Source organism: Spinacia oleracea, chromosome 1 (genome assembly GCF_020520425.1).
Source record: "Spinacia oleracea cultivar Varoflay chromosome 1, BTI_SOV_V1, whole genome shotgun sequence".
Lineage (NCBI taxonomy): Eukaryota > Viridiplantae > Streptophyta > Magnoliopsida > Caryophyllales > Amaranthaceae > Spinacia > Spinacia oleracea.
The window spans coordinates 92122494-92147117 of NC_079487.1; the positions used below are offsets into that span (position 1 = coordinate 92122494).

Sequence of the window (24624 nt, forward strand, 5' to 3'; positions counted from 1 at the left end):
CATGAAAATAACCATTATTAAAGTGTCTAATCTGCTAACTTGAGTCAGGTCGATATAAGAGGAGTTCCAATCTCATAATATCCTTTACTGATATGAATTTTCAAAGCTTGAATGCACTGGAGGATCGATCTTTTGACCATAACTATCAACTTTTGGATTACGTGATAAGTACGTGTATTATTTAGTTCTTTGTATGTGTATAAAGTTAAAATGTGTGGGGGGAAAGCTGAGCCTAGCTAGTAAGCCTAAGAATAGGATTGGTTTTTTTAATGATAATAGCAGTAAGCACTAATCCCAAGGATACCTATTTGTTTAATTGTTTAAACACCATTCTTAAAAGTGATTAGCATCACATTAACATTGTAGAGAAAAAGTAAGAATTTTCTTCACTAATTACGGAGTATCACATTTAAGTTACTACGAGTACTTACTAACCCACCAGACCACCTAGAGTGGATAATAAATACTCCGTAGTTTAGTTGGTTAAATACTTAGGGAGGTACTACCAAAGACCACTGGTGAAATTTTAATCACATCATGAATTGTCTTAATAACTCTAAGCTAACACATAATCTACAAAGATTAACCAATTTTACGGCTGCCAATCCACAAAAATATCTAACAATTCTATAAATAAAAGATATTATAGAGATTGAATTCAATTTACATTATTGTCCTTACTCCACCATGCCACGAATCCAAAATCTATTAATTCCAAAGGGAAAAAAAAAAATCTTACATACCAATACGGCAATACCAAATGAGATAGATATTTTCTGATAAACGCATAAATTTTACAATCAAAAGAAGATTAGGGTTTTTTTTTTTTTTTTTTGTCTGTCTGACTGTCAGACTCTGACATTTCCAAATTTTTCCGGTTATGACTTATGTTGCTTTGCTGTATAGTGTTTACCTTTTTTTTTCCCTTCTTTCTTGCCTGAATAAACTAAAGAATTACAAGCCCATATCAAAATTGGGATCCATTTTACCCTACCATTAAGATTCGGATTGCGACTTTTCTCAGAGACTTTGCTGTTATTATAGACCTATTTAGTGGAGGGAAATGCCTCAATCATGTTGGTGAATTTGGCTGCACGTGATTCATGCGACTCCCCTGTAAGGCTGTAATGGTACAACATTAATAATTAATTGGGAACTCACTATGTTAAATAAAACTCTAATGAATAATGATGATATGCCCAAACAAGTGTTAGTTGTGCACTTTGGTAAAAGAAAACTCTAATGACGTTGAGTAAACAGAAATAACAAGGTAGGATACCCTAAGTTGTTTCGAGTTTAGTTGTGCTTTCAGAGTTCGGACTGGGATTTCTAATCTCAAAACATGTAGGTTTCGCGCATGTGATTCTTACGACTCCCCTGCAATTGGAAAGCATCAGATCCTAACAAATCACTCAACTATTAATGGGAGGATTACAAATATATGATTTCCCTGATCCCTTGAACTAAGCAGATTTAATCTGCACATGCAACTACACGATTTTTACAGGCAACAATCACTAATTATCAATAATACACAATTACAAGAATAAGGTGGATTTACATATCTACAAGACTACAACACTGCATATTACATGCATGGCTTCGTCATTGAGTTTTCATTCTTATATTCCTTAATCGGCCTTTGATCTGAGATTGTATTTGCTTCCAGAGTGAAAACTCTGAACCAAGGAAGCGTACTCTTACTAACTTTTTAGATCCGTCTCTGACAAATTCCACGTCCTTGGTTAGATCATATTGGACCTCCTCTGGATCATCCAGCAGAGGCAATGTGACAGAACCCTCCGATTCTTGACTTTTGATCCAACCACGCAGTAAATAGTTTACCACCTACAGATATAATGAATACATTTTCTAAATTTTACAAAAACTGAAAAATGAATTAAAGCATACGAGTTTCCAGTATTAATGAGCAATTAAGCATACCTCAGGAACTTCATCATGAGGACAATGACCTGCAGGGCTAATTTCATAGTATGAAGCTTTCGGAAGTTGCTTCTTCACCTGTTGGCCCCACATGGGCTTTACCCATGGATCCTCTTTCCCATACACGAGACAAACAGGAACATTGCTTTCTTTACATCTGCACATTGAACAAATTTGAGGTCCCGAGGTTTGGAGCCAGGAAATCAAAATGGACACGAAGTATATAAAAAGCAGGATAATATTGTTGTAATCACCTTGATAGAGACTCGTTAAAAGATAGCTGACCGGTGGGTGCACACATTATTGAGGCAAATGCTGCTGCAGCAGCAGGATGTTCTGTTGTCTCAACTATCTGAGAAAAGACTTTATCAACATCTGTTGAATGGTCCGCGTAAACTTGCCTGAGCAACTCCGCTATGGTTTCCGGATCACTCATTTTCTGCCAACTACAATAACAAAAGATGACCTCTTTTAAGGCTTGCAGTCAAGCAATTAAACATAACATGCAATGAAAAAAGACGGGGTTGCATAAAAACCAAGTGTGATGGGATATGAAACTTACACTATGTCCATAATCTTAGTTACATTAGCAGGTAGAGGAAAAGTTCCAGCCGGAGGAAACATCCTAGATAGTAAAGGAGATTTTGTGGGATTTGGAAGAAAACCCCAAAAAGGTGTTGCATTGAGTAGGGTAACACCCTTCACCAACTCAGGGTTACATGCTGCAAAATAGGTTGCAACATATCCTCCAAGTGAATTCCCAACAACATAAACTGGTTCACCAATGACCTGCAAATCAGCAGGGTCTATTAAAACATGCTAATAATGAGATGGTATGCAAGAATCAGGGAGGAAGTGCCACAAATGTCAGTAACAAATTGAATAGGTTAGTTTCGGATTATATATGGTATCCACACAAAGGTGACAAGCAGCAGAAACGGCATGTTTTAGGCTGGAGCATACGTCAGTTCCATAGAACATTGGTACAGCAAATAGCTGCTTTTGCTCCAAGCCAAATAGAGAAAGGGGATTTTTCTTTTGAAAACCTCAGAAAATAATTGTACTAGTATCAAGTTTTTGTGGTCTAGAAATAACAGCCTATAGTTATGTTACCCAAGCCCTCAGAGCAATGGTATGCACCAACATCTGAGATATTCATCATCTAAAGAGCCAATTGGGTATAGTATCATCAATAAATCACAGTAAGAAAAGGCTTTATCAAGCAGTCTTAGAGCATTAAAAAGGTTACCTGCTCAATGAAATATTGTACTTGATCCCTCCATAGATCAACAGAATAAACAAGTTCTTCGGCCCATGGTTCAGCTTTCTCTCCAAAGCCCCATGTCTTATCCTCTTGTTGAGAGAGGTTAACTTTCTTCAACAAAGGAGCAGGATCTTCAAAGGGCAATGACTTTCCTTGGCCAAGAAAATCTAGCGCCCACACTCTAAAATCACGCCCTAATTCCTTCAGCTGCTTCTCATAGTGAAAGCTGCCAACACCAAATCCAGGAAGGAAGAGAAGTGGTGGGGAATTAACATTCCCACATCCAGCTTTTTCATAATGCACGTTAAACTTTGGCTTCCATTCCCAATAACAACTACTTATAGAAGCACTAGTTTCACCTAATGCTTCATCTGGCAACCCTGGGATCAAAACCTTTGACACTGAATCTGCAGTATCTGATATATCTTTCAAACTTTGTTCCCCACCAACCACAGTCCCGCTGTAACTTTCATTGAAGGCTTTGGGCACAATGTGACGACTTTTACTGGTGTTGAGTGAACCAGAAGCTTCATGGTGATAGAGGTTTTTCACTAAATAATGCTTCCTTGGGGTACACACACCTTGTGTCTTTTCCCCTACCAAAGGATGTAATCCTTGTAAACACGTTTTTTTCTCCACCAGCTGTAACTGTAGGTGAGAAGGTGCTGAATGGTACAGAAGAACTTCCATGTGAAAAGGAAAAACGTTTTCTGCACAACAGAACCATAACGCAAATTCAATGAGAAAAAAGGTTGTCACACAAATTTATCTCAAGGGAACACTTGGAAGGGAGAAGGAAATAACCAATATGCATATCTAATAGTAATCTTGTAAAGAAACATACGAGAAGAAAATCAAACAAGTTTTACTATAAGTCTATGACCATCAATAGCATTGCACTAAACTTCTTATAGCGGCGGTACTAAATTCTCCCCCCAACACTAGTACTGAAGTGATATCCTACAATTAATCAATGAGAAATAGATTCTACTTTCCCACATCCCTCTCTTACTTCACGATAAAACTATGATCTCAGTTCGAACATCGTACTTTGATGTGGAATGGTATAAAGTTGGACTTGGCCGATTCATAGTTTTCTGTACAATTCCAAACCTTTCAGTACCCAACTATTGAACGCCTATACTAACATTTGACAAAAAATACTGCAGCAAAAGAAAAAAAGGACATCTCAGATGTCATATTCTCTAGTTACCCAACCCCAAATCAAAGTATACATATCACTGCTCACAGAAGCAATCACTACTAAGACTTTAAGACGGACAACTTCTATCTTGAATATGTTTATCCAATAAGTTTCAGAAATTCCTCATTTCCCAACTCAAAATCACTGATGCTTACATGTCATGCTGCCGATATTGATCCCATTCCCGAAAAGCATGTAAGAACGAGAGGATGACTCCCAATTCCCAAATATAAACCTCCCTACAAACATCTAACACTATAAATTTAATTTCAGTAGTGAATCTGTATATCAGAAACCCTAGAATTATGCTAAATCCACCAAAAACTCACAAGTATCCTTCTTTTAATCTTCCAAAACCCTAGGTACCGACAACCAAATGCCAAAGTTCCTTCAAATCAATGATTTCTCTCACTCCAATTGAAAACTGTAACTCCACTCCCTAAACTTAGCACAATTTGACATTATTCTAATACAATTTGCACTAATTTGAAAGAAAATTGAACACATAATAAAATAATCAGAGTAATAAACAAAATTCAGATAATCCGTTTGATCGAATAAAAATAATAATCCACAGAATCCAAACAAACAAATCAAGAAATTAAATAAGACGAAAAAAATTGATTAAACAAATCGCCAAACTACTTAAATACTTCATTTGCTGGAAAAAAAAAAGAAAAGCTGAATTGAACTCACCTAAATCAGAAAACTTCAAATTTCATAAAGATTAGAAATTGTGAGAGAGGATTTAGTGAAGAATCTTAGCTTCCGATGATATAGGAAGCTCCGATTATAAATAATGAGGAGAGAGAAAATGAAGACAAGTCGTTTGCATTATGCACTGGACATCTGGACCCCCGACCCAAGTTGATACGAGCAACACATATTAAACGTGTGAAATCAAATTTCATTGTTGCCACTTTGGCGCCTTATACCGGTAAGTTACTTTTAATTGTTTTACCAAATTGCTTTTAGTTAACTTTGTAATTTTTTAAACTTAATTAGGTAAATGTACCATAAGAATACTGGTAAGCCAGATTTTACGTCAAATGTACCATAAGTAGGTTCTTGAAATAGTTATTCTTTATTTGTGTCACTTTATTTATGTTTAAGATAAGAGTACACGTGAAAGATATATATCTTCATTTGCAAGTGCAAAGATGTTGCCCGAGATTCATATTTGATTATTCATAAAATTGAGTGCTTGTTTAGTTGTCCTATGAATATATGAGAATTTTATTTTTCCGGTCTTAAAGAATAGGATTGGGGGTGGTAATTCTTTTTCCTAAATCAGTTTTCAACTGTTTTTCAGTACGCAAAGGCTATGGATACACAGAGGGTAAGTGGTCCCTGTGTACCCTGGCCATATATTGGTTCAATCCACCTCAGCATCGCCACATCATCCCCCAATTTCAATTTGAAATTTCAGCTTCACTTTGAATTTGAAATTCAAATGGCTGAGGTTTTTTTTTCCCTTTATTTTCTGTCGATGATACCAAAGTTAGAAGGATTTTTTTTTTTTCCATTTCATCTCATCTCTGTCAATGGTAGGTGATGAAAGGCGATACACCATTTTAATTAAGGTCACCATGTTAATATCGCTGTAGATTGCAATTTCCGTCGTGTTTTTGGATTATTTTGTTCGAATTAAGAGCTGTGTTGTAGATTGCAATTTCCGTCGTGTTTTTGGATTATTTTGTTCGAATTAAGAGCTGTTATGGGCACGAAATCAATATTGTCGAATTGATTAATGTTTAATTTGTGAAAAAAAAATTCTGCATTTCAGATTTGATAAGAATCAATCGGAGAAGATGACTGCGGAGTTTCCAAAGTAAATATCTGTTTTAAAAAGCGCCCAAAAAAAAAATTGAAAAATAGTGGTTGTCAAGGCTCGAACCCCGTACCGCAGCGTGGATGAATGAAAGAGTTATTGATAATGCTAGTAACCATTGTGACAGTGAGGCAAAGCCATTGGCAATTGTCATGCAAATTTCTAGTTAAGCACTCCTTGTAGTTCTAAACGTTAATGAGTAATTAATTTTACGTTGTATATCAATATTGACTCCCCATCATTGTGTTGTACGTTTTTATATAATGTATGATGATACCTCCCCTATTATGTTATACATTTGTATGTCTTATAAAAATGATGCCCAAATTTATTTTGTATTTTATTATTTTATTTTTTTGAACCGAAGTTATAATTTAAATCAATCATTTCATTAATAAACTATAATTGCAAGTTATAAGAATATTCAATAATTAAAATTTCTTGTTAAACAAATAGTACATCAAAATAACAACTTATAATATATATCCTTTAGTCCACAGTCGTACGTTGTTATATACTAATTGCGTACACAAATGTTACATCATAGTACCGTACACAAATTCAAAAGTGTCATACCAAAGTCCTAAACCCCTCCGAAACAGTATTAAGTACCGTTTTTACTACTTAAATTAGACACTAATAAGTAACGATAAACAAAATGTTACATATTAGTCTATTGCCGAAAACCTATTCCTCAGCGAACAACCTACGCAACGACTCCCCGTAATCGTCGTCGTCCCAAATACGTTTCCATTCCTTGCAAACAGCTCGAATTATTTTCCCTTGACGGGCCGAAAAAATCGGGAAAATATGAAGAGCTAAAATGAGTTCGTTATAAAACACATCATGCGCCTACAACATTGAACATTTTAGTTAGGAATTGTTGTTTAACTAAAACTAACATTACGCAACCTAAATTAAAATCAAAATAAAGACCAAAACATAATTTTCAAAATTTCGGAATAATAACACTAACAAACATAATTAAAACTTCTCACCTAAATTATGTACCAAAACCAAAAATAAGAATAGAAAGTAACTAATATTTTCACCTTAAATTTTGTACAAAATATTATTTTCAAGTCAAAATTAACAATATAATTTAACTAAAATTAACACTCATTAAGCCTAATTGACCCTAAATAGAATTGAAGTAAAATTAACAAAAATAACCCTAAGTTTAGTGGTAAATTTGTTACGAAAAAAACTTGCCAAAATTACCAAAAAATGACTATTACTAAAAAAAATCGAAATCATGATCTTACAACCTCCCATTTGAGTAACTAAAAAAAAGAAAATGTTTAATTACCTTGATCTCCTCCATTGTTGAGTGGTTTTTGGTGGAAACTTGAGGGTTTTGGAGAGTGTTGGGTGGAAGAAAGGTGAAGTAGGATTTTTCAAGTGAACTTGAAGATCCTATTTATAATGTGTTTCCAAGTAAGTGTTTTAGGGCAATGTAAACTATAATGTGAGGCTTGAATTGTTATTGTAATACGAGAAACTTTTGAACTTTCGGATTTTATTTTCACACTGCCAAATGAGTTAAGTTGTATTGAGATGTTAGAGCATTCCCCAGCTGTGAACAATTAATTGTTGCTATTTACAGTTTTGTTGTATATGATTTTGAACAAATTTACTTTCGTTGAAAAACGAAAAAGTAAATCAGCTTTATTGATATAAGTGAGACGCGTGGTGCATGTAATAAATTAGAGGAAGCCAGCGCAATAATGCAATAAAAGTGGGTTCATTTTTATGTATTTTCTGAAAAAATTCGTAAACAATTTTGGTAAATTTTTTCACAATTGTGTAAAATTCATTTGGTTTATTTACTAGTAAAAGAAAAAATCAGATAAGTTGGTATAAATATTGTTTTATTTCGCATGTTAGTTTTATAACGACATTAACAATATTAGATAGATATAACAATGTAAATTATCGTAAAAAACTCATATTTTAAAGAGTGGTAATGAAAAATTTATTGATTTAAATAAGTATATAATTTATAATATATCTATCTAATATTGTTATCAGATCTTTTTGCATGTTATGTCAACGAGCCGAGCTCAACCGAGTATTTCGGTGTTCGACCTAGGATTAGGCTTGATGAGAAATTTCCGATCTCGAGCTCGAGCGGAGCTTAAATGAGCTTTCATTTTTCCGTTGTTTTAGCTTAGGTCACGAGTAGCTTGTTTAAGTTCAAGCTCGAGCCTAGCCGAGGTATTACCAAACGTGCCTTAATAAACGAGCGTTTAACAAACACGCCTTAAATTACCAATATCGAATTTAAATGATCATATGAATAAATTAAATATTATTTAAAAATATTGTAAAACATAAAAACATATCCAAATTAAAAGGTAGCACAGTATCCTATTTATATTTTGTTAGCTGAGAAGATTAATAGGACTAAGTTACATTTGCTGTGAGGCTTAAATTATCACTGCATGGCTCGTGTATTAGGGCAACTCGAGCAGTGTAAAACCCTTCGTAATGTAAATATTCAGTTTTAAAAGGTGCCCAAAAAAAAATTGAAAAATAGAGGTTCTCAAGGCTCGAACCCTGTACCTCAGCGTGGATGAATGAAAGAGCTATTGATAATGCTAGTAACCATTGTGACAGTGAGGCAAAGCCATTGGCAATTGTCATGCAAATTTCTAGTTAAGCACTCCTTGTAGTTCTAAACGTTACTGAGTAATTAATTTTACGTTGTAGATCAATTTTGACTCCCCATCATTGTGTTGTACGTTTTTATATAATGTATGATGATACCTCCCCTATTATGTTATACATTTGTATGTCTTATAAAAATGATGTGTATTTTATTATTTTATTTTTTTGAACCGAATTTATAATTTAAATCAATACATTCCATTATTCGGTAATTAACAATAAAACTAGAATAAAAACCTGTAACCAAAAAAATAATAAAGAAATATATTGCGTCCAAAGAAACCCCTACTTTATTATCTACTGTTACACTCTCCAAGTATTTAGAGAAAAAAATAATACAAAGAATGTCAAAATAACGCACATTCTAAAACTTAGTTTTTCATTTGATTTTGATTCATAAAAGCGTAGCATGATATCCTCATTCCTTGCCTCCAAATATGCAACTTTTTCCAACAGCATTTTATTTTCTAGAAATATCTTTTCAACTTGGAATTTCAAGCGCACAGTTTCTTGCTTGAGATTACAATTCTCATCTTGTAGCTCATCTAGAATGTTACCGTTTACCTCACTTTCCCAAAAGAAAAAACCACAAGTATCATCCTGTAAAAAAACCGATCATCATTCTGAAAACCAAAATGTTGGGAAAAAGTGATTTAAATCTACCTAATGAATCGATTATATTACCTTCCATACCGGGCAAGAGTAAAATTGTTGGCCCTTGTTTTTTGTGTGTTTGCATGTTTGTAGCTTGGCCTTGTAACCATGGTAACATTGAACTTGCTGTGCCTTACAAGAACTGCCTCGCGAAGAATTTGCCGAATTGGGTGTTCCTTGCTCAATAGCCATATATATTCTTACTAAATGTTAATTTTTGTTTTTTTTTTTTTTTGGCACGTAATGTAAGTAGATATCCCACAGAAACGGTCATTATATAGAAGTCCAGATTGTTACCGTTGCAATGTAACTTGAATAAAAAAATAATAATCTAATAACAATACAACGAAAACCTAACCTAGTTAAATAATAAAAAATTAAAAAATCTAATCGTGGGAGATAGGATAACTAAAATGAATACAACAAATTAATAAAACTATAGGAAAGTTATTTGGACACATACTTGAAAATTGTTTGCAAACAAAGTCGACGACAATTATTAAATATTCCCATACACAAATTCTTCAATGACGGGTCCAAATCCGTAATCACCATTTGGTCCTTGATCTGCTTTTAATGTCCTGTCAATGTCCTGTTGGTCCCATACTCGTACGCGGCAGGCGTCGGGTGCCATGTTCAGATCAGCTCTGGACGATGCTAGCCTATCGATATATATGATCTGTTATTTTTAAGGGAAATAATTGTTGTTAGGTACATGTATACCTATGGTTTTCATAAACAAACGAGTGTTTGTTATTAATGTTGTTATAACTTACAAGCAGTAGAAGTGTGCATCCACCATAGCCCTGAATTGAATTTTTGAATTTTTCCCCGTATTTGACAAGCCAATCCAACACATATGCTGCCCAATTATACTTTGTTGCCTCTGAAGCTTTGTCTAAGACGGTGATATGTATCGGGCTTATCCAACCACATTTTTGTGTAGGACAAAGGAGAGTTCCTAAAGCATATAGTAAGAAATGTTTTTTGAAACTATTCTTGTCTATATGACAGTCGATTATTTTTGAATAAACCTCAGATTCTGTAACCGCACCATAAGATGTGTTTTGTTTATACTGCCTCTTTGTGTGAATATCTACAAGTTTTGAAGAATTATTTGGTAGCAAAAGGTGCTTCCCCGAATTTAAACCTAAAACCCAACTAATTGTTTCCTCGTCTATTTTAACGTAGTAATTGTCCCGTATCTTCAGCTCTAAGTTGTCCGGGTCAAACCTAGACATGATCCAATAACCAAATGTTGCGTCAATATGATTGACCCTTATATACAATAGTTCCTCGAAACCCATTTCCACCACCCATTTTTTTTGTGGTTCTGTTAATTTTGCAAGCATTTGTGCAAATTGACTTATACCACAACCCATTCCAGGAATCTGACCAAAAAAAAAAACAATACAGTACATGAATTTAGTGATTTATTTAAAACTATAAACATTTTAATTAAAAAAAAATCCATACATTTCTAATTATACAATCCCTATTTCTAAAAACGTCGATCATATTTAAATAATATTACATATGTAACTCATAAAATGTCACTAACCGTTGTCGAACATTGACCATAGTCGTTATGTTCCCCTTCATTAGCCTCCGTATGCTGTTGTGCATTGATATTCGGCTATACAACAAAAATGAATTTAAGTTACTATAATAAGACAAACTTTAAAAATCTAAATACCTTAATCGGCATAAACATACCTTTTTAATTGGACTTAGATTTGTAACATTTTTCTTTTTTTTCCCAGTTGGATGAGTTGCCGCATAGTTAGTGTGTTGGATAATGATGTTAACCAATCTTTTCTTCAGACCCAAATCCACCATTGCCTGAAAGTCTTCTGAATTTGAAAGTAACCTCCCTTCGCTGTGAAATTTTTTAATGTCGGCGACATACCAGATCTTGTAGTCATAGTATCCCATAGATCTAATTATATTATGCAGATAGTTGAAGTTTAATATGGTCGTTGCTATCATATACAATTTTGACGACCCTTTTCTATATTGGCGGCGTGGATGGAAAACAATTTTCCCCTCACGCCAAACTACAAGCCATATTTTGGCGGTCTGTGTTATTGGTTCTCTGCGATAAAACGATTCAATTACAAAATATTCAACAAATTAAAAAACAAAAACAAACCCAGATAAAGGTAATCGATTAACATACCTTAATAGCGACAGTCCTCTTTGATTATTCATTATCTGCCAAAAAATTTGAACTCAGATCTGGTTGTGTAGATTAATTTGAAGAAAGGAGATTTTGGTTTCCGGTAAACTAAGTGTGGTTGCTGGTGATATTTACAAAGTATTCCCCACAATTCCCGTAAATGTCGAAATAGTATATGCAAAAGCAAAAGCAAAAGCAATACGACGAATATAAAAAAAAATTATATTTCAATACGAAATAAACAAAGACGTCATTGATTTTAATATAAAAACTTTTTCAAGCCGTACAACGTAATATTTAAGAAAGTGCATACGATAAACGTTGCATGTAACCACTTCTACAACAAAATTCCCTAGTCTTCTTGTGTTAAATCAACGAACACTATCTTTTTCTGTTTCCCTTCCTTGAGCAAAAATTCGTCCTCTTCTAAAGGTTCTCGCTTTAGTAGTCGATCATCCGCTTTTGCTACCGCAATTAGTCGATCTCCCTTCTGGTTTGGTTTAATTTTTTCAAAAGACCAATTCTCAACTAAGTAATAGTCACGTTCTTCCATAAATACTTCACTTACATTAGGAGCGCATCGTAGATCGCTTACTATCTTGGAAGTTTCAGAAGGTCCTAAACGCTTGATAATGAACCGCATAAATCTCCTCCAATCAATTTTGAATTGCTCCTGTTGAAGTTCCACCGCCAAGTACTTACACCAACGGGGTGTAGATGGTACATCTACAACAAACATGTCCGAAATCCATGTTATATTAGGCTATTTTAAGTGTAACTCGCTAATAATATTAAAACGCCGTTTTAGTAGGAGTTAGCTTACCTTTTCCACATACTCGAATTTTTGATATTTCCTTCATTCTTGACGAACTTGTGACGCCATGAGTTAGCTTACCTCTTCGATTCACCGGTGCCATTCCCACAATAGTTCTTGATGTACTTAAATGTTCAACAAATTGTATTCGTGGTTTGTTTGTAGTTGTTGAATTGCTATTTCATTTTGTATGTCTTATGTATATATATGCACCAATGCACCATATATGGATTTGGAGCACATGTGTTTTCTGGCGGGAAAAGTAGAACTAATTAGGCGTAATTTAGTGTGTTGTTTATCACGTCGTTATGAATTTTTCAGACCAAATTAATAGTTTTGTTGTTAATTACGTAGATAATCGTAGACAAACATGGTTGTATGTAAAGTAGTTTCGTTATATATTGAATAGCGTAGTTTTCCCGCCAGACATTTGCATTGGTAGTCCCAAAAGCTGAAAAGTGGTTGCATTGTAAAATGTGCTATATAGCACTAGCTTCGATACTTTGCATAAGTGAAGTTTAATGGGTTAAAGGTTTAAGTTGTATAATATTATGTATGACTATAATGGGTTAAAGATTTAATTTGTATAACATCAGATCTTTATTTTGTATTTAACTAAAGTGAAATGAATGTCTAAAGTCTTCGTCACTTTAACATGATTTGATTGGGTTCAAGAGTCAAATTAACCTAGACAACCTTGGTAACCAAGATCAGAATGAGATTTGATTCGAGTATTCAAGACCAGATTAACACTTGTAACTCTTGTTTGTTCCTAATCCGTCGATACAATTGGTTCTACTTTGATCGGACCAAATGGCCAACTAAACCTAATCACCCCGTATTGAAACAAACCGTCTAGTGATTCGATTTAAGTGAGTGAAGTGTTTATTGTTTTGTTCAAGTGGTTGACCTTTGATCGGAACGAATGTTCACCTAAACCTAATCACCCTGTGTGGAACGACACCATTTAATGAGATTTGATTCGAGTATTCAAGACCAGATTAACACTTGTAACTCTTGTTTGTTCCTAATCCGTCGATACAATTGGTTCTACTTTGATCGGACCAAATGGCCAACTAAACCTAATCACCCCGTATTGAAACAAACCGTCTAGTGATTCGATTTAAGTGAGTGAAGTGTTAATTGTTTTGTTCAAGTGGTTGACCTTTGATCGGAACGAATGTTCACCTAAACCTAATCACCCTGTGTGGAACGACACCATTTAATGAGATTTGATTCGAGTATTCAAGACCAGATTAACACTTGTAACTCTTGTTTGTTCCTAATCCGTCGATACGATTGGTTCTACTTTGATCGGACCAAATGGCCAACTAAACCTAATCACCCCGTATTGAAACAAACCGTCTAGTGATTCGATTTAAGTGAGTGAAGTGTTTATTGTTTTGTTCAATTGGTTGACCTTTGATCGGAACGAATGTTCACCTAAACCTAATCACCCTGTGTGGAACGACACCATTTAATGAGATTTGATTCGAGTATTCAAGACCAGATTAACACTTGTAACTCTTGTTTGTTCCTAATCCGTCGATACAATTGGTTCTACTTTGATCGGACCAAATGGCCAACTAAACCTAATCACCCCGTATTGAAACAAACCGTCTAGTGATTCGATTTAAGTGAGTGAAGTGTTTATTGTTTTACCTATTTAACCCTTAGTGAACGATAATGGACTTTTAGTTAGAAATTTACACATAATTTCTAATCGGGCCTAATACTCACCTAAAATATGTCTTGGCAAGTGAAATTAAACGTATACATACAATTTAAAGTTAACGGTGTCCTTAGCTATGTGTATTTATAATACAATAAAAAACATTAAGACCGACAAAAATTAAATAAATTTGAATTAAAGTTAAATAAAAAAAGGGAAAGATAATAGTGTAATTAATGTCAACAAAACTACATTTTGCTTTTCTTTTGTGTATAGGAAGAATCAAACGCGTGCCATTCATTGCAAAAAGTGTCTCCGTTTTGAAAATCTGCCAAAAAAAAAAAGAAGCACTCAATCTTCTCATCTCTGTTCACACTCCAAAACCCACCCCAACAAGGTGAACATCCGATATTCGTTCGCCGGAAACATAGGAAAATTCGTCAAGAGTTTCTTTGAGCCAATTGAAATGTAAGTTCTTAATTTGTTTCAACCATTACATAATTGTGTAACCGAAGTATTAAATTCGCCAAAAAGTGAAGTGTTGAAGCTATGTTTGAGTGTTGCATGTAGCTATTCCACATTAAAAACCCGGAATTTATTGATTTGTTTGTGTTGCTCCGTTGTTAATGTTTGAATTGTGTGTAATAAAACCCCCAGGGAGGCAGATCCGGCGCATACGCACTACGATTGCATTCTTAAACTAGCGGCGTGCTACAGGGATGACTCCGACGACGATGACTCTAACTCCGGCCAGCCGCACAAGTCCCAATCCACCCAACCTTCTCAACTCTCAGAGGTACAGTATCACTTAACTTGTAATTTTAGATTTATCGTAACTAATTATTGTTAGTAGCGCTTCTCTAATTAGTGTTCCTATAAAAACCTTTGTTAGCTCGAACAAGAAACTGTCGATCCAATTGGACAGTTCGTGGGCAATGAAACTGAGGTATTGTTTGTAAAACCAGTGAGCCTTGAGTATGAATTACATGTTTATCTTTTTTGAATTTTTTTATTCACTATGTGGATTGATTTTAATTTGTAGGATTCTAATTTCATTGATAAGAACACCCAGAAAAGTAGTGGAATTAACAAGTCCGGTGATGATTTCACTAGCAATGAACCAATTTGTATGCAGCCCTTGTTGGGGGTAAGATTGTGTTGAACTGGTGACTAAAAATTATTTATTGGTTAACTTTTGTTTTTCGTTGTATAGTTATACCTTCTTTACCAAAAAAAAAAACTCTTGTTTTTTTCTGTTATAGGAGTCAAACACAATTAATAGTGTCACTGATGTTCGCGGTGAATTTGAAAACCCCGCATTTGCGGTGAACAATAGTCAACCATTAAATTTCAATTTTGATGATAATTTAACTTTCGAAGATTTCTCACAGGTAATGACTGCATCCCTATATTGATTTGGTTTGATTTATCCATACGAAATATTTAAATCACTTATTAAGAAATAATCACAACACCGCTTGACAACACATTTTATGTTTTGTAGGACAACATATGGAACGACATTAACTATTCCAATCCTGACAACCAATGTGACATACCTTATGAGGCTCCCACGGGCACGAACAGAGGGGTAGGCAACTTTTCATATATTCGTTGCCATTGTTTGTGGGTACAAAGATGATTATCTTTAACCAAACTTTTTGTTGTAGGATATCGAGGGTCAACAAACTAATAATACAATTGAAAGCGATCCAATATTACCCAATGCGGGTAATGCTGCTTCTGGAGTAAACAATGATCTGCCGGTTGAAGAGGGTAAGGTTCAAAACAAGCATGGTCGTCCACGAACGGTTAAAACAGCAACAGTTCAAAAAAAAAAAACGGGTGGTAAATGGGTAAAGGGCGGACCAGGTAGACCACCAAAGGAACAGGGGCCACGAACTAAGGTATTGGTCGTACAACATTATCTGTACTTTGTGTAAATTTTTGATTGACATTATCCTAACTCATTTAAACTATTTTGATTGACATTGTGTTGTAATTTTTGAAATATTTCAGCACACTGCCCTACGGACGTACCCTGGCCTTGTTTGTGACATCCTAACCGAGTTGTGTCCTATAAGGAAGGATTGGGTCATAGCTGCTGGTTTTGGGTCTATTTTGAACCTAAAAATAAGTAAGGTAGATAGATATTTCATTACCTGGTTAGAGAGTAGGTGGGATTGGAAAAGACGAGTGCTTCGCATACGCGATGATTATGAGATAGTGATTGATGAGAGAATGGTTTCTTGGATCACTGGAATTCCTGTAGGGGTTTATAGAATCCCCTTTTTAAATAAGACCGATAAGGAACTTGGAAAATTGTTTAAGGAGTACGTCAGGGAAAAGGATGGAGGAATAGACTATGTCTGGTTGTATAACAAGTGTTTATGGGAGGTTCAGGATGAGATGGTTTTTCTTCGCGATTTCATACTACTGTCATTTGGTTGCTTGTTTTGCATGACCAAATACAACTTCATATCCATCAAATTATTGGCACTACTGAAATCAACATACTTTACAACACCCCGAGACTGGAATTGGTGTGGGTTTCTTTACGACTGGATTGCAGGTCATGAGAAGGAGAAGGGAAGACCATCTTCGATTATTTTAATGGTTAGTGAGGATAGACGTTGTGCGCATCGTCCGTGTTTTTTTTTTTTTTTTGTAATTAGTTATTCCTCCCCGCGAATGATAACTACTCCATCTTTTGGCAGATTGCTTACCTGGACAGGTTAAAGTATGGTGTTACTCCGTTGGCTTGGAAAACTGATACACCTAGATTAGGGGCATGGCTACAAGATGATGTCACAAACGCTATTGCACAAGATTTGGGACCGGATGGCGAATATGGCCATGCAGAGGTAAAAACCAATATCTAACTTTTTTGTTGTATTGAACAATATATGTTATTCAGTAGTGATCATTTATACGCCTATTTAGGTTGTACTGAATGTTGAGTATGGGAAACCATACCCCATTGGCAAGCCGTTAGAGCGGACCCCATGGGATGCCCTTGCTGAACGAACACTTCTTAGTAAGAGGACTGGTACACCAATGTTACCCTCTAAAGCGTCAACCAAAGCGGATAGTCGATCAAGGAACGTGGATTATAGATGCCGGGGCAAGAGGAAGAGGAAGGTACGAGTCTTTATTATATTATTGTTTGTTGTAACTGGTTTTTGTTACAACCTACTTCACCGTGATAATTATCACTAAACTACACAGGCCACACTTGAAGGCTCCGTACAACAAAATGCTTATGATACAAGGCGTGGACGAAGTTATAGAGCTGCCAATAAAAACATTGATGACCTTGATGGTCCTCATCAGGACGAGGAATACGCTACGGGGCCTGAAAACAGAAACCTGAATGAGGATGATGGTGTTGAGGAACCTCAAAACAACACGGGTGATGACATTGACAGTGTTGGAGTTGTTGATGATTACACAACTGGCAGCGATGATGGACTTTCCATGCCAGATGCTTTACAGCATAAAACTGTCATTGAACCAAGAACGTTAAAGATTTCAACTATGATTTTGACCGTGAACAAGTTTCCAAACCAAATGGTGTTTAAAGCTGGTGATATCACGATTGATCGGATCATGCTTCAAACGTCCTTTAAGTCCAAAGGCGAAGTACATGATAATGTATGGGGGTTGCATTTTGTAATTAGTTAATAGGTCTCTGGATTAGTTTTCTCATACTAACATTGTCTTATTGGTTAGGTGATGTCTGCATGGTGCGCGTGTTTGAATGCTGATACGACCTCCGGAGTTGGCATAAGGTCTTACGTGCTTATGCCAGATCTCATGGTAAGCTTATTATGCAAATACATAGTAGTAGACACCCATTAACCTTATATACGAAGTAATGCTATGGATGTTTAAAACGTAGGGTGAATTGTTAGACCTTGAAGAATCAAGTGAGAACTACACAGAAGCTTTGTTAATGAAATCAAAGCAACTACTTGAGGACATCAACTACTACCAGATTGATTTGGGTGCAATACAAAAGGTAAGTAGTCTTATTTTCGCACAGAAATGGTGGTTTACGGCTATTAACTCTATGTTGTGCAATCAGCTTTATGTCCCGATTAAACGCCGAGGACGGTGGGTGGTTGTTAAAGTGGACCGTGTTGCGCATAAGGAGGATCTTAACTCAAATATGTTGAAAATGACTATTTTTGCACCAAGGCAAAAGGTTATGGGTTTAAATGCTACGGATAAATTCGTATACAAACTGGTACGTACTGCTATTTTCGGGAAACATACTTCCGCCTTAATCTCGTATTAATTCGATATAACCCAATTGTAACAGGAACGTATGTTTTTGGGTTTTCAATCGCACTTGGGATTAAAAAATGATGAATTGACCTTAAATACTGCCTCTTTTGATCTATGGTCAAATGGACCAAAAGAGAAATGTCGCCAGGACGGGGGTGTACTGTGTATGATCTACCTCTTGTCATCCGTTGAGAACGTGGCAGAGTGGTTGGAGGTAAGACTATTTAATTTACATGTGGAAATAAGTTGTTTTAATTTTTTTTATTAATCACTACACTAACCGTGTGTTCATTAATTATGACTAGGGCTACGTAGAGGAGGTGAGGGACGTCCGGAATTACATGCTCGGACGGCTAGTTACAAACCCACACAATGAAATCAAAGTGGACGAGCTAATAAGGAAATTGACTGACGGACAATGATGGTTATTGATTTGGTTGTATGGTAGGATTTCATTAACAAAAAATTTAGTAGCGTATTACTCGCAGCATAACTGCGTCTTTTAAACATGTTAAACATTTTCTAATGTTCATTGGTCTTATTGGCACAATTTCTTAGTATCTTTTAACTACAAACACCGACAATCCCCTCTTCAGTGATGTTGAACATACATGCATCTACCTCTAATGATGGTGAAAATGCAATGTTTATAAATCTGTCAATTTGTTGGGTAAACGAATTAAATCTTTTGGACAACATTAGACGAGTGCGTACATTGCGTGTCCATGAGGCGCCCAAAGCCGGACGGACCTTTCTCCCGGACGATATAATGAAATTTTGCGTTGTATCGTGATCAGATGGAAATACGTCAATCACATTGTTAGCCACAACAACGGCAACATGATTGGATGCGGCAATTGTACGTAACCCATAACCAATAGCTTGTATAAGATCCTTTCTTTCGGTTGAGCCAACAACATTGTTTTCAAAATGACCAGTGAACATACTACCTATTGAATCAATAACAACAACGCGGATTGGCATTGATGAATTTTGAGACATTTTAATAAGTTTTACAGTCCATTCTAGCACATCCGGTATTTCATGAGGAGTGTCAACTTGCTTTGTAGTTATGTAATCCAAAGGATTTCCATTTAATGTTTCAAGGTCCCCTAAAACATATGGAACTAATCTACTTAAACGACGTATGGGAAAGGGACCAAGTGAATGGATATATATAGCCGAGGAACAAATACCACCCCTTGAAGGCGGCAATTGACAAGAGAGACTAATTTGAAGGCAAAATTGAGTCTTACCTGATGCATTTTCGCCACACACCTCAGTCACTTCACCGATTGTTATTCCCCCACTCAACATCGAATCGATTTCACTGCATCTCGTTGTGATTTTGTTTACACTAGTAGCCATTCTTTGTGATGTAGTAATCTCTTATAATTACTTTTACTTTGAAATGGAGGGATTGAACACACCCTTATATTCACCTAGTTCTAACATGTCATTGATGGATCATGTTGTTTCCAATAAATAATATTCATATATTACAAAAAATAAGGGGCTGAGTTTAGCATGACATGGGAATGCATATTTTGACTACAATGACCAAACACATCATGTTTACATTTGGTAAGACTAGTATAATGAAGTCGTTGTTTTAATAATTGTTTCCCAGTGTAATAGATTCGTTGTATGTACATTATTAAGTAATATAAAGTATACAATAAATAGTATTGTTGCCCACAAATAGCACTGGCTTAGCCTCACTGTCACAATGGTTACTCTTTCCTCCTCATTTCCCATATTGTCTACCCGTTGGTTGTGGGTTCGACGCCTAATACAACTCATTTTGTATTTTTTTTTTACACTGACAAAGTAATTGAGGTTACATCAATTACATATATGGACATAACGTAAAGTACATAGCAAAAAGGGAGGATTGGATTAAAAAATTCAATTCTTAAAATACCGTTTAAACGAAAATATATCTTTGAAGAAATCAAATTAAATTACATTTACACAAAACATTTACAATCTGGTGCGCCAATCGTTAATATCAAATTCAAATGACTGTGAATAATCCTGAGACAAATGTAATTGGGACGGGTGTGCTTGAGAACTTTGAGAAGGATGTACATTAGAACTTTGTGGGACGTTCTCCGCATATGTACCCCCAACGTGATTCGCGTGTTGTTGCCTAGCACGGTAACTTGGAAGATTTCCAAATGCGTTGCAAATAAGTTCCTACATTGCACAAACAACATTTAAGTAGAAAAGTAAAGTTATATTTCCTAATGAGGACTTGCATATACGATACGAATCACCAAACAAATAAAATATAAATTTTACCTCATTAGCAATAACTTCCTCTTCAGTAACCACTTTTTTGTTCTTAGAATTCCCACCGGCCTTTCCACCAAAAGGAGCATTCCTTTTTGTCTTTGCCCTACCAGTATGCCGTTTGTCAACCGGTGTTTTGATCCTGTTCTCGTCCACGACCGGTTCTACATCCCTTAATCTGGCTCTCTCACCAAATTCTCGTGGACGTAGCCTTCGACGACCAAATACATTTCTCGCATCTGGGTCCCACCAACATATAAGGTCGTCCCCTTTTTCCCCAGTCTTTCGTATTCCGACTACATCCTCCATTTTTAGCCGCACAACATCCATAGCCTCCTTGTACAACCGAAGTGCATCATCATTACGCATAGCTAATTCAGACAAGTAATTATGCCGTTGTGAAAGCTCTTTGGCTTTGCCCAATCTGATAGATTCAAGAGGGTCGAAGTAAGATACTCGAATGCTCTCGTACGACCTAACACACTTCATCCACCGTTGTAGTATGTACTTTTCTGGAACAAATTGAAAATCCTCTACATCCATTGCACGCATTATATGTCTACAAAGTATTCCCGTAAATTCAAACAAGTTACAAGAGCAATGTAAATCACCATTTTCCTTATCCACCCTAACATCATAACTTTTAAACCTTTTCCGCCAAAACGGTGAGGTTAGTTTTTCATCAGCTCTATACAACACCACTGATCCATGACATGAGGTTTTCGTGACATTTGTGTGTGTCAATCCTCTACGCTCTTTAACAACCTCAGCAAACTTCTCACTAGTGTACGTCTTAACCAATACATACTCAACTAAAACACTCTTATCAACATCAATCTTAGCAGGCTTATCAATGTTATCAAAATTATCCTGTTTCTCTTCCTCAGCTTTTATCCTCATACAATATTCATAATTATGAATGAACAAAACTAAACCACAATCTAAGTTCACGTGAGTTTTAAAAAATCTATTCATACCCTCACTCCTTTGTGTAGAAGACATACCTGCCCAAAACTTTCCTCTATTATATGCCGGAGCCCACTGACGCCTGTTATCATACGCGTCCTTCATCCACCCAGGACCCCTTAAACCGTACTCATCCATCACATGACACCAAGCTTCATCGAACTCATCTGGATCAATCAGATCATGTATTGCAGTTCTGATCAGGGTGTCTATTTTCTTCCAATCACTGAGACTACCTAGGTTCTTACTAGCATTCTGGAGCATGTGCCACAAACATAGTCTGTGACGGACGCCCGGGAAGACTAGCTCAATTGCTCTACAAATTGCTTTGTCTTGGTCGGTTAAGATGCCTAGTGGTGCCTTCCCCATACACTTCAGGAATTCTTCAAATACCCAAACAAATGAGGGAGTATTTTCATGGGAAATTAAGGCCGCAGCAAATATAATTGATTTGCCATGATGGTTTACACCAATGAATGGAGCAAATGGAATCCGATACCTAAAAAAATATAAATGTATTGGATATTACTTTTTCAAACAAATGGACCAAAGTACAATTACAAAGAATTTTAATCAATAAAAACTTAATTAAAACACGTACCGGTTGCATGCGAAAGTAGTATCAAAAGTAATAACATCCCCAAAATATTTGCATGTACCCCTACTACGTGCATCCGACCAAAATGCATTCGTAAAAACACCATCATCATCTACTTGTATTGAGCTATAAAACTCGGGATGCAAATCACGTTGTGCCTTAAAGTAAGCATCGAGTCCTGCGGCATCCGCAGCACTAAATCTTGATGAACGACGTTCGACGTTGATTGCGTTCCTCAAGTCTCTATTATTAAATGTAATATTTTCATAACCTCCCTTTTCAATTAGATGCGTACCAAAGTTCTTACTTATGCTAACACCACCCATGTCATTGATCATCGCCCTCTTAAATGTAGTACCGTCTATACATCTATAATTAACCATCAGTCTACTACAGTCAGGATTTAAAGGATGATTGTGTTGCAAGTCACAAGTCAATATAGTAAATAGCCCATCTCTACTTACACCGTAAATATTCATCTTACAACCGGTCACATTAGACCCAACACCTTTTTTCACCCCTCCCTTCTTGCATTTTAATCTAATAAGTTCCATCATATGAGGCTTTGCCTCATACTGTCCCACACCAGACTTAGATACTCCCTTTTCTTTGTACTCTTTTTTCAGCTTATTACTTTTGATAAACATCTCAAATCCTTCTTTGAAGGCATACAACTGACAAAATTCGAAAAACTCATGGCCCGTTGTAAAACACATCCCTACACTAGGAGGGTTAACGATAACTTCTTGTCCATCAGTTATTAATCTATATTGTGAGCTTTCAGGAACATTTTCATTCAGATCAGGGACACTTTCGTTTAGGTCTACCCAAGCCATACAGAACTCCCACGTATATCACTGTTGTACAAAATACGAAAAACGTTTAGGGTTTTATACAATGCTGCCATACACCGAATTATCTGGCACGGTATTTATATATAAAACATACAAACATAATATATACAAGGAAATTTATAATAAACTAACAATTTATTGTTTAACCATATGGGGTAGCATACAACTTATAACGTTCTTAATACTACGTAAATATAGAATTTGTTGAAATTATCAAAGAAAAACGCCTAGTTATCTCCGTCGTTCAGATCTACGTTCTCACCAACAACAAAGTATGATTCATCAATATCAAGCAACTACAACTTATCATCAATTCAAACAAATTTAATTACCATTAAAAACACATTCATATACCATTGTTTTTTTCAGGAATTTATGAGCTAGATTTGACAAAATCACTTGAACTAAAAACTTACATTATCTTCGATGCGGGATCTCGAAGCTGAATTTCGAAGCTGAATCACCATGTAGCAGTTCTACAGTTCTGCTAAAAACTCTCCTTTGTGTTTTTATTTGTGGCAAGCTAGATAACATGAGTCCAGCTTTGCCTAATTTTTTTTAAGAGTGATTTAGGGTATTAAAATCTTACCGTTGGGTTTTTGAAATTGGTATATTATGGTTTTTTTTTTTTTTTAATTACTTTGATATATGGGCGGGATAAAATTAGGGGAAGCAAAGGGCGCATTATTTCCCGCTTAGCATCCCTAAATGGCGCAATCAGTGAAAAATTTTCCCCCTAAAACCAATTGCTTTTCCCCCTAAAACTGAATTCCTCTTTGCCTACTTGGACCAACAAGCTTGCAGTGTACCTGGGCCCCAGTTACACCCAGTGTAACTGTATCAGCTCCCTTTTCAGTAGGTAGTTAGACAAAGTCTTACTTTCCAAGCAAATTGGAACTTAAAATTCAAGATGAGCAGTGTGGCCCAATTAAATCCATTGATATTAGAGAGTTGGTAATGGAAATTTCAGCAAGTAGGGTCAGCAATAGCATTGCTTAATTAGATGCCTATCTCTTTCAATAAGAAAAATCTAGCAAACAAAGGAAGAAGTTATCTTTACGCAAAAGATTCTTCATTCAAAGGGGTCTTCTTTCTTAACCTCTTGTAAATCATGACAAAAATTTAACATCAATCCCTCCGATTTCACTATCTGGGTGTTGCTCAATTTCAGAGTTCACTAATTTTATTGTATCCATTGTATTGATCAAACATGGTTTATTGTAAGCCGTTGGATGTTCGAGTCAAACAGATGGATTAGAGATGCACACAAACTGTTGGACGAATTATCCAACTGAAATGTAGTCGGTTGTCACTTAGAGCCTTAGTTTCACTTAGTTAGCTTAAAAATACTCCAAACTGAAATGTAGTTGGCGTTTGTGGGATTGGTGT

At 35.7% G+C, this 24624-nt stretch overlaps 3 protein-coding genes across 3 annotated transcripts; all 3 read right to left on the bottom strand.

The window, feature by feature from the left end:
- Positions 1 to 1383: 1383 nt before the first annotated feature.
- LOC110805551 (pheophytinase, chloroplastic) lies at positions 1384 to 5276 on the bottom strand. Its single transcript, XM_022011165.2, has 6 exons — positions 5109 to 5276; positions 3194 to 3918; positions 2507 to 2733; positions 2199 to 2390; positions 1945 to 2101; positions 1384 to 1848 (listed from the first exon to the last, which is right to left on the bottom strand). Exons 2-6 carry the CDS (start codon positions 3896 to 3898, stop codon positions 1606 to 1608), a joined length of 1524 nt encoding a protein of 507 aa, XP_021866857.1. The 5' UTR covers positions 3899 to 3918; positions 5109 to 5276; the 3' UTR covers positions 1384 to 1605.
- Positions 5277 to 19086: 13810 nt separating this feature from the next.
- On the bottom strand, positions 19087 to 19890 carry LOC130465513 (DNA repair protein XRCC3 homolog). Its single transcript, XM_056834303.1, has 2 exons — positions 19779 to 19890; positions 19087 to 19634 (listed from the first exon to the last, which is right to left on the bottom strand). The coding sequence occupies exons 1-2, from the start codon at positions 19888 to 19890 to the stop codon at positions 19087 to 19089; spliced, it is 660 nt and encodes a 219-aa protein (XP_056690281.1).
- A 615-nt stretch (positions 19891 to 20505) lies between these two features.
- LOC130465514 (protein FAR1-RELATED SEQUENCE 5-like) lies at positions 20506 to 23217 on the bottom strand. The gene is made up of 3 exons (XM_056834304.1): positions 22385 to 23217; positions 20827 to 22282; positions 20506 to 20721 (listed from the first exon to the last, which is right to left on the bottom strand). The coding sequence occupies exons 1-3, from the start codon at positions 23215 to 23217 to the stop codon at positions 20506 to 20508; spliced, it is 2505 nt and encodes an 834-aa protein (XP_056690282.1).
- Between the last annotated feature and the right edge of the window lie 1407 nt (positions 23218 to 24624).

Excerpts from the sequence above, each read along its gene's own strand:
- LOC110805551 (XM_022011165.2), bottom strand. The coding sequence starts at position 3,898 with ATGGAAGTTCTTCTGTACCATTCAGCACCTTCTCACCTACAGTTACAG. Across the intron at positions 2,391-2,506 it reads ACTAAGATTATGGACATAGT|TTGGCAGAAAATGAGTGATC; the intron begins GTAAGTTTCATA and ends TTGTTATTGTAG. Across the intron at positions 2,102-2,198 it reads TTTAACGAGTCTCTATCAAG|ATGTAAAGAAAGCAATGTTC; the intron begins GTGATTACAACA and ends TTCAATGTGCAG.
- LOC130465513 (XM_056834303.1), bottom strand. The coding sequence starts at position 19,890 with ATGGCTACTAGTGTAAACAAAATCACAACGAGATGCAGTGAAATCGAT. Across the intron at positions 19,635-19,778 it reads GTGTGGCGAAAATGCATCAG|GGGACCTTGAAACATTAAAT; the intron begins GTAAGACTCAAT and ends CATATGTTTTAG.
- LOC130465514 (XM_056834304.1), bottom strand. The coding sequence starts at position 23,217 with ATGGCTTGGGTAGACCTAAACGAAAGTGTCCCTGATCTGAATGAAAAT. Across the intron at positions 22,283-22,384 it reads ACTACTTTCGCATGCAACCG|GTATCGGATTCCATTTGCTC; the intron begins GTACGTGTTTTA and ends ATATTTTTTTAG. Across the intron at positions 20,722-20,826 it reads AGGAAGTTATTGCTAATGAG|GAACTTATTTGCAACGCATT; the intron begins GTAAAATTTATA and ends TGTGCAATGTAG.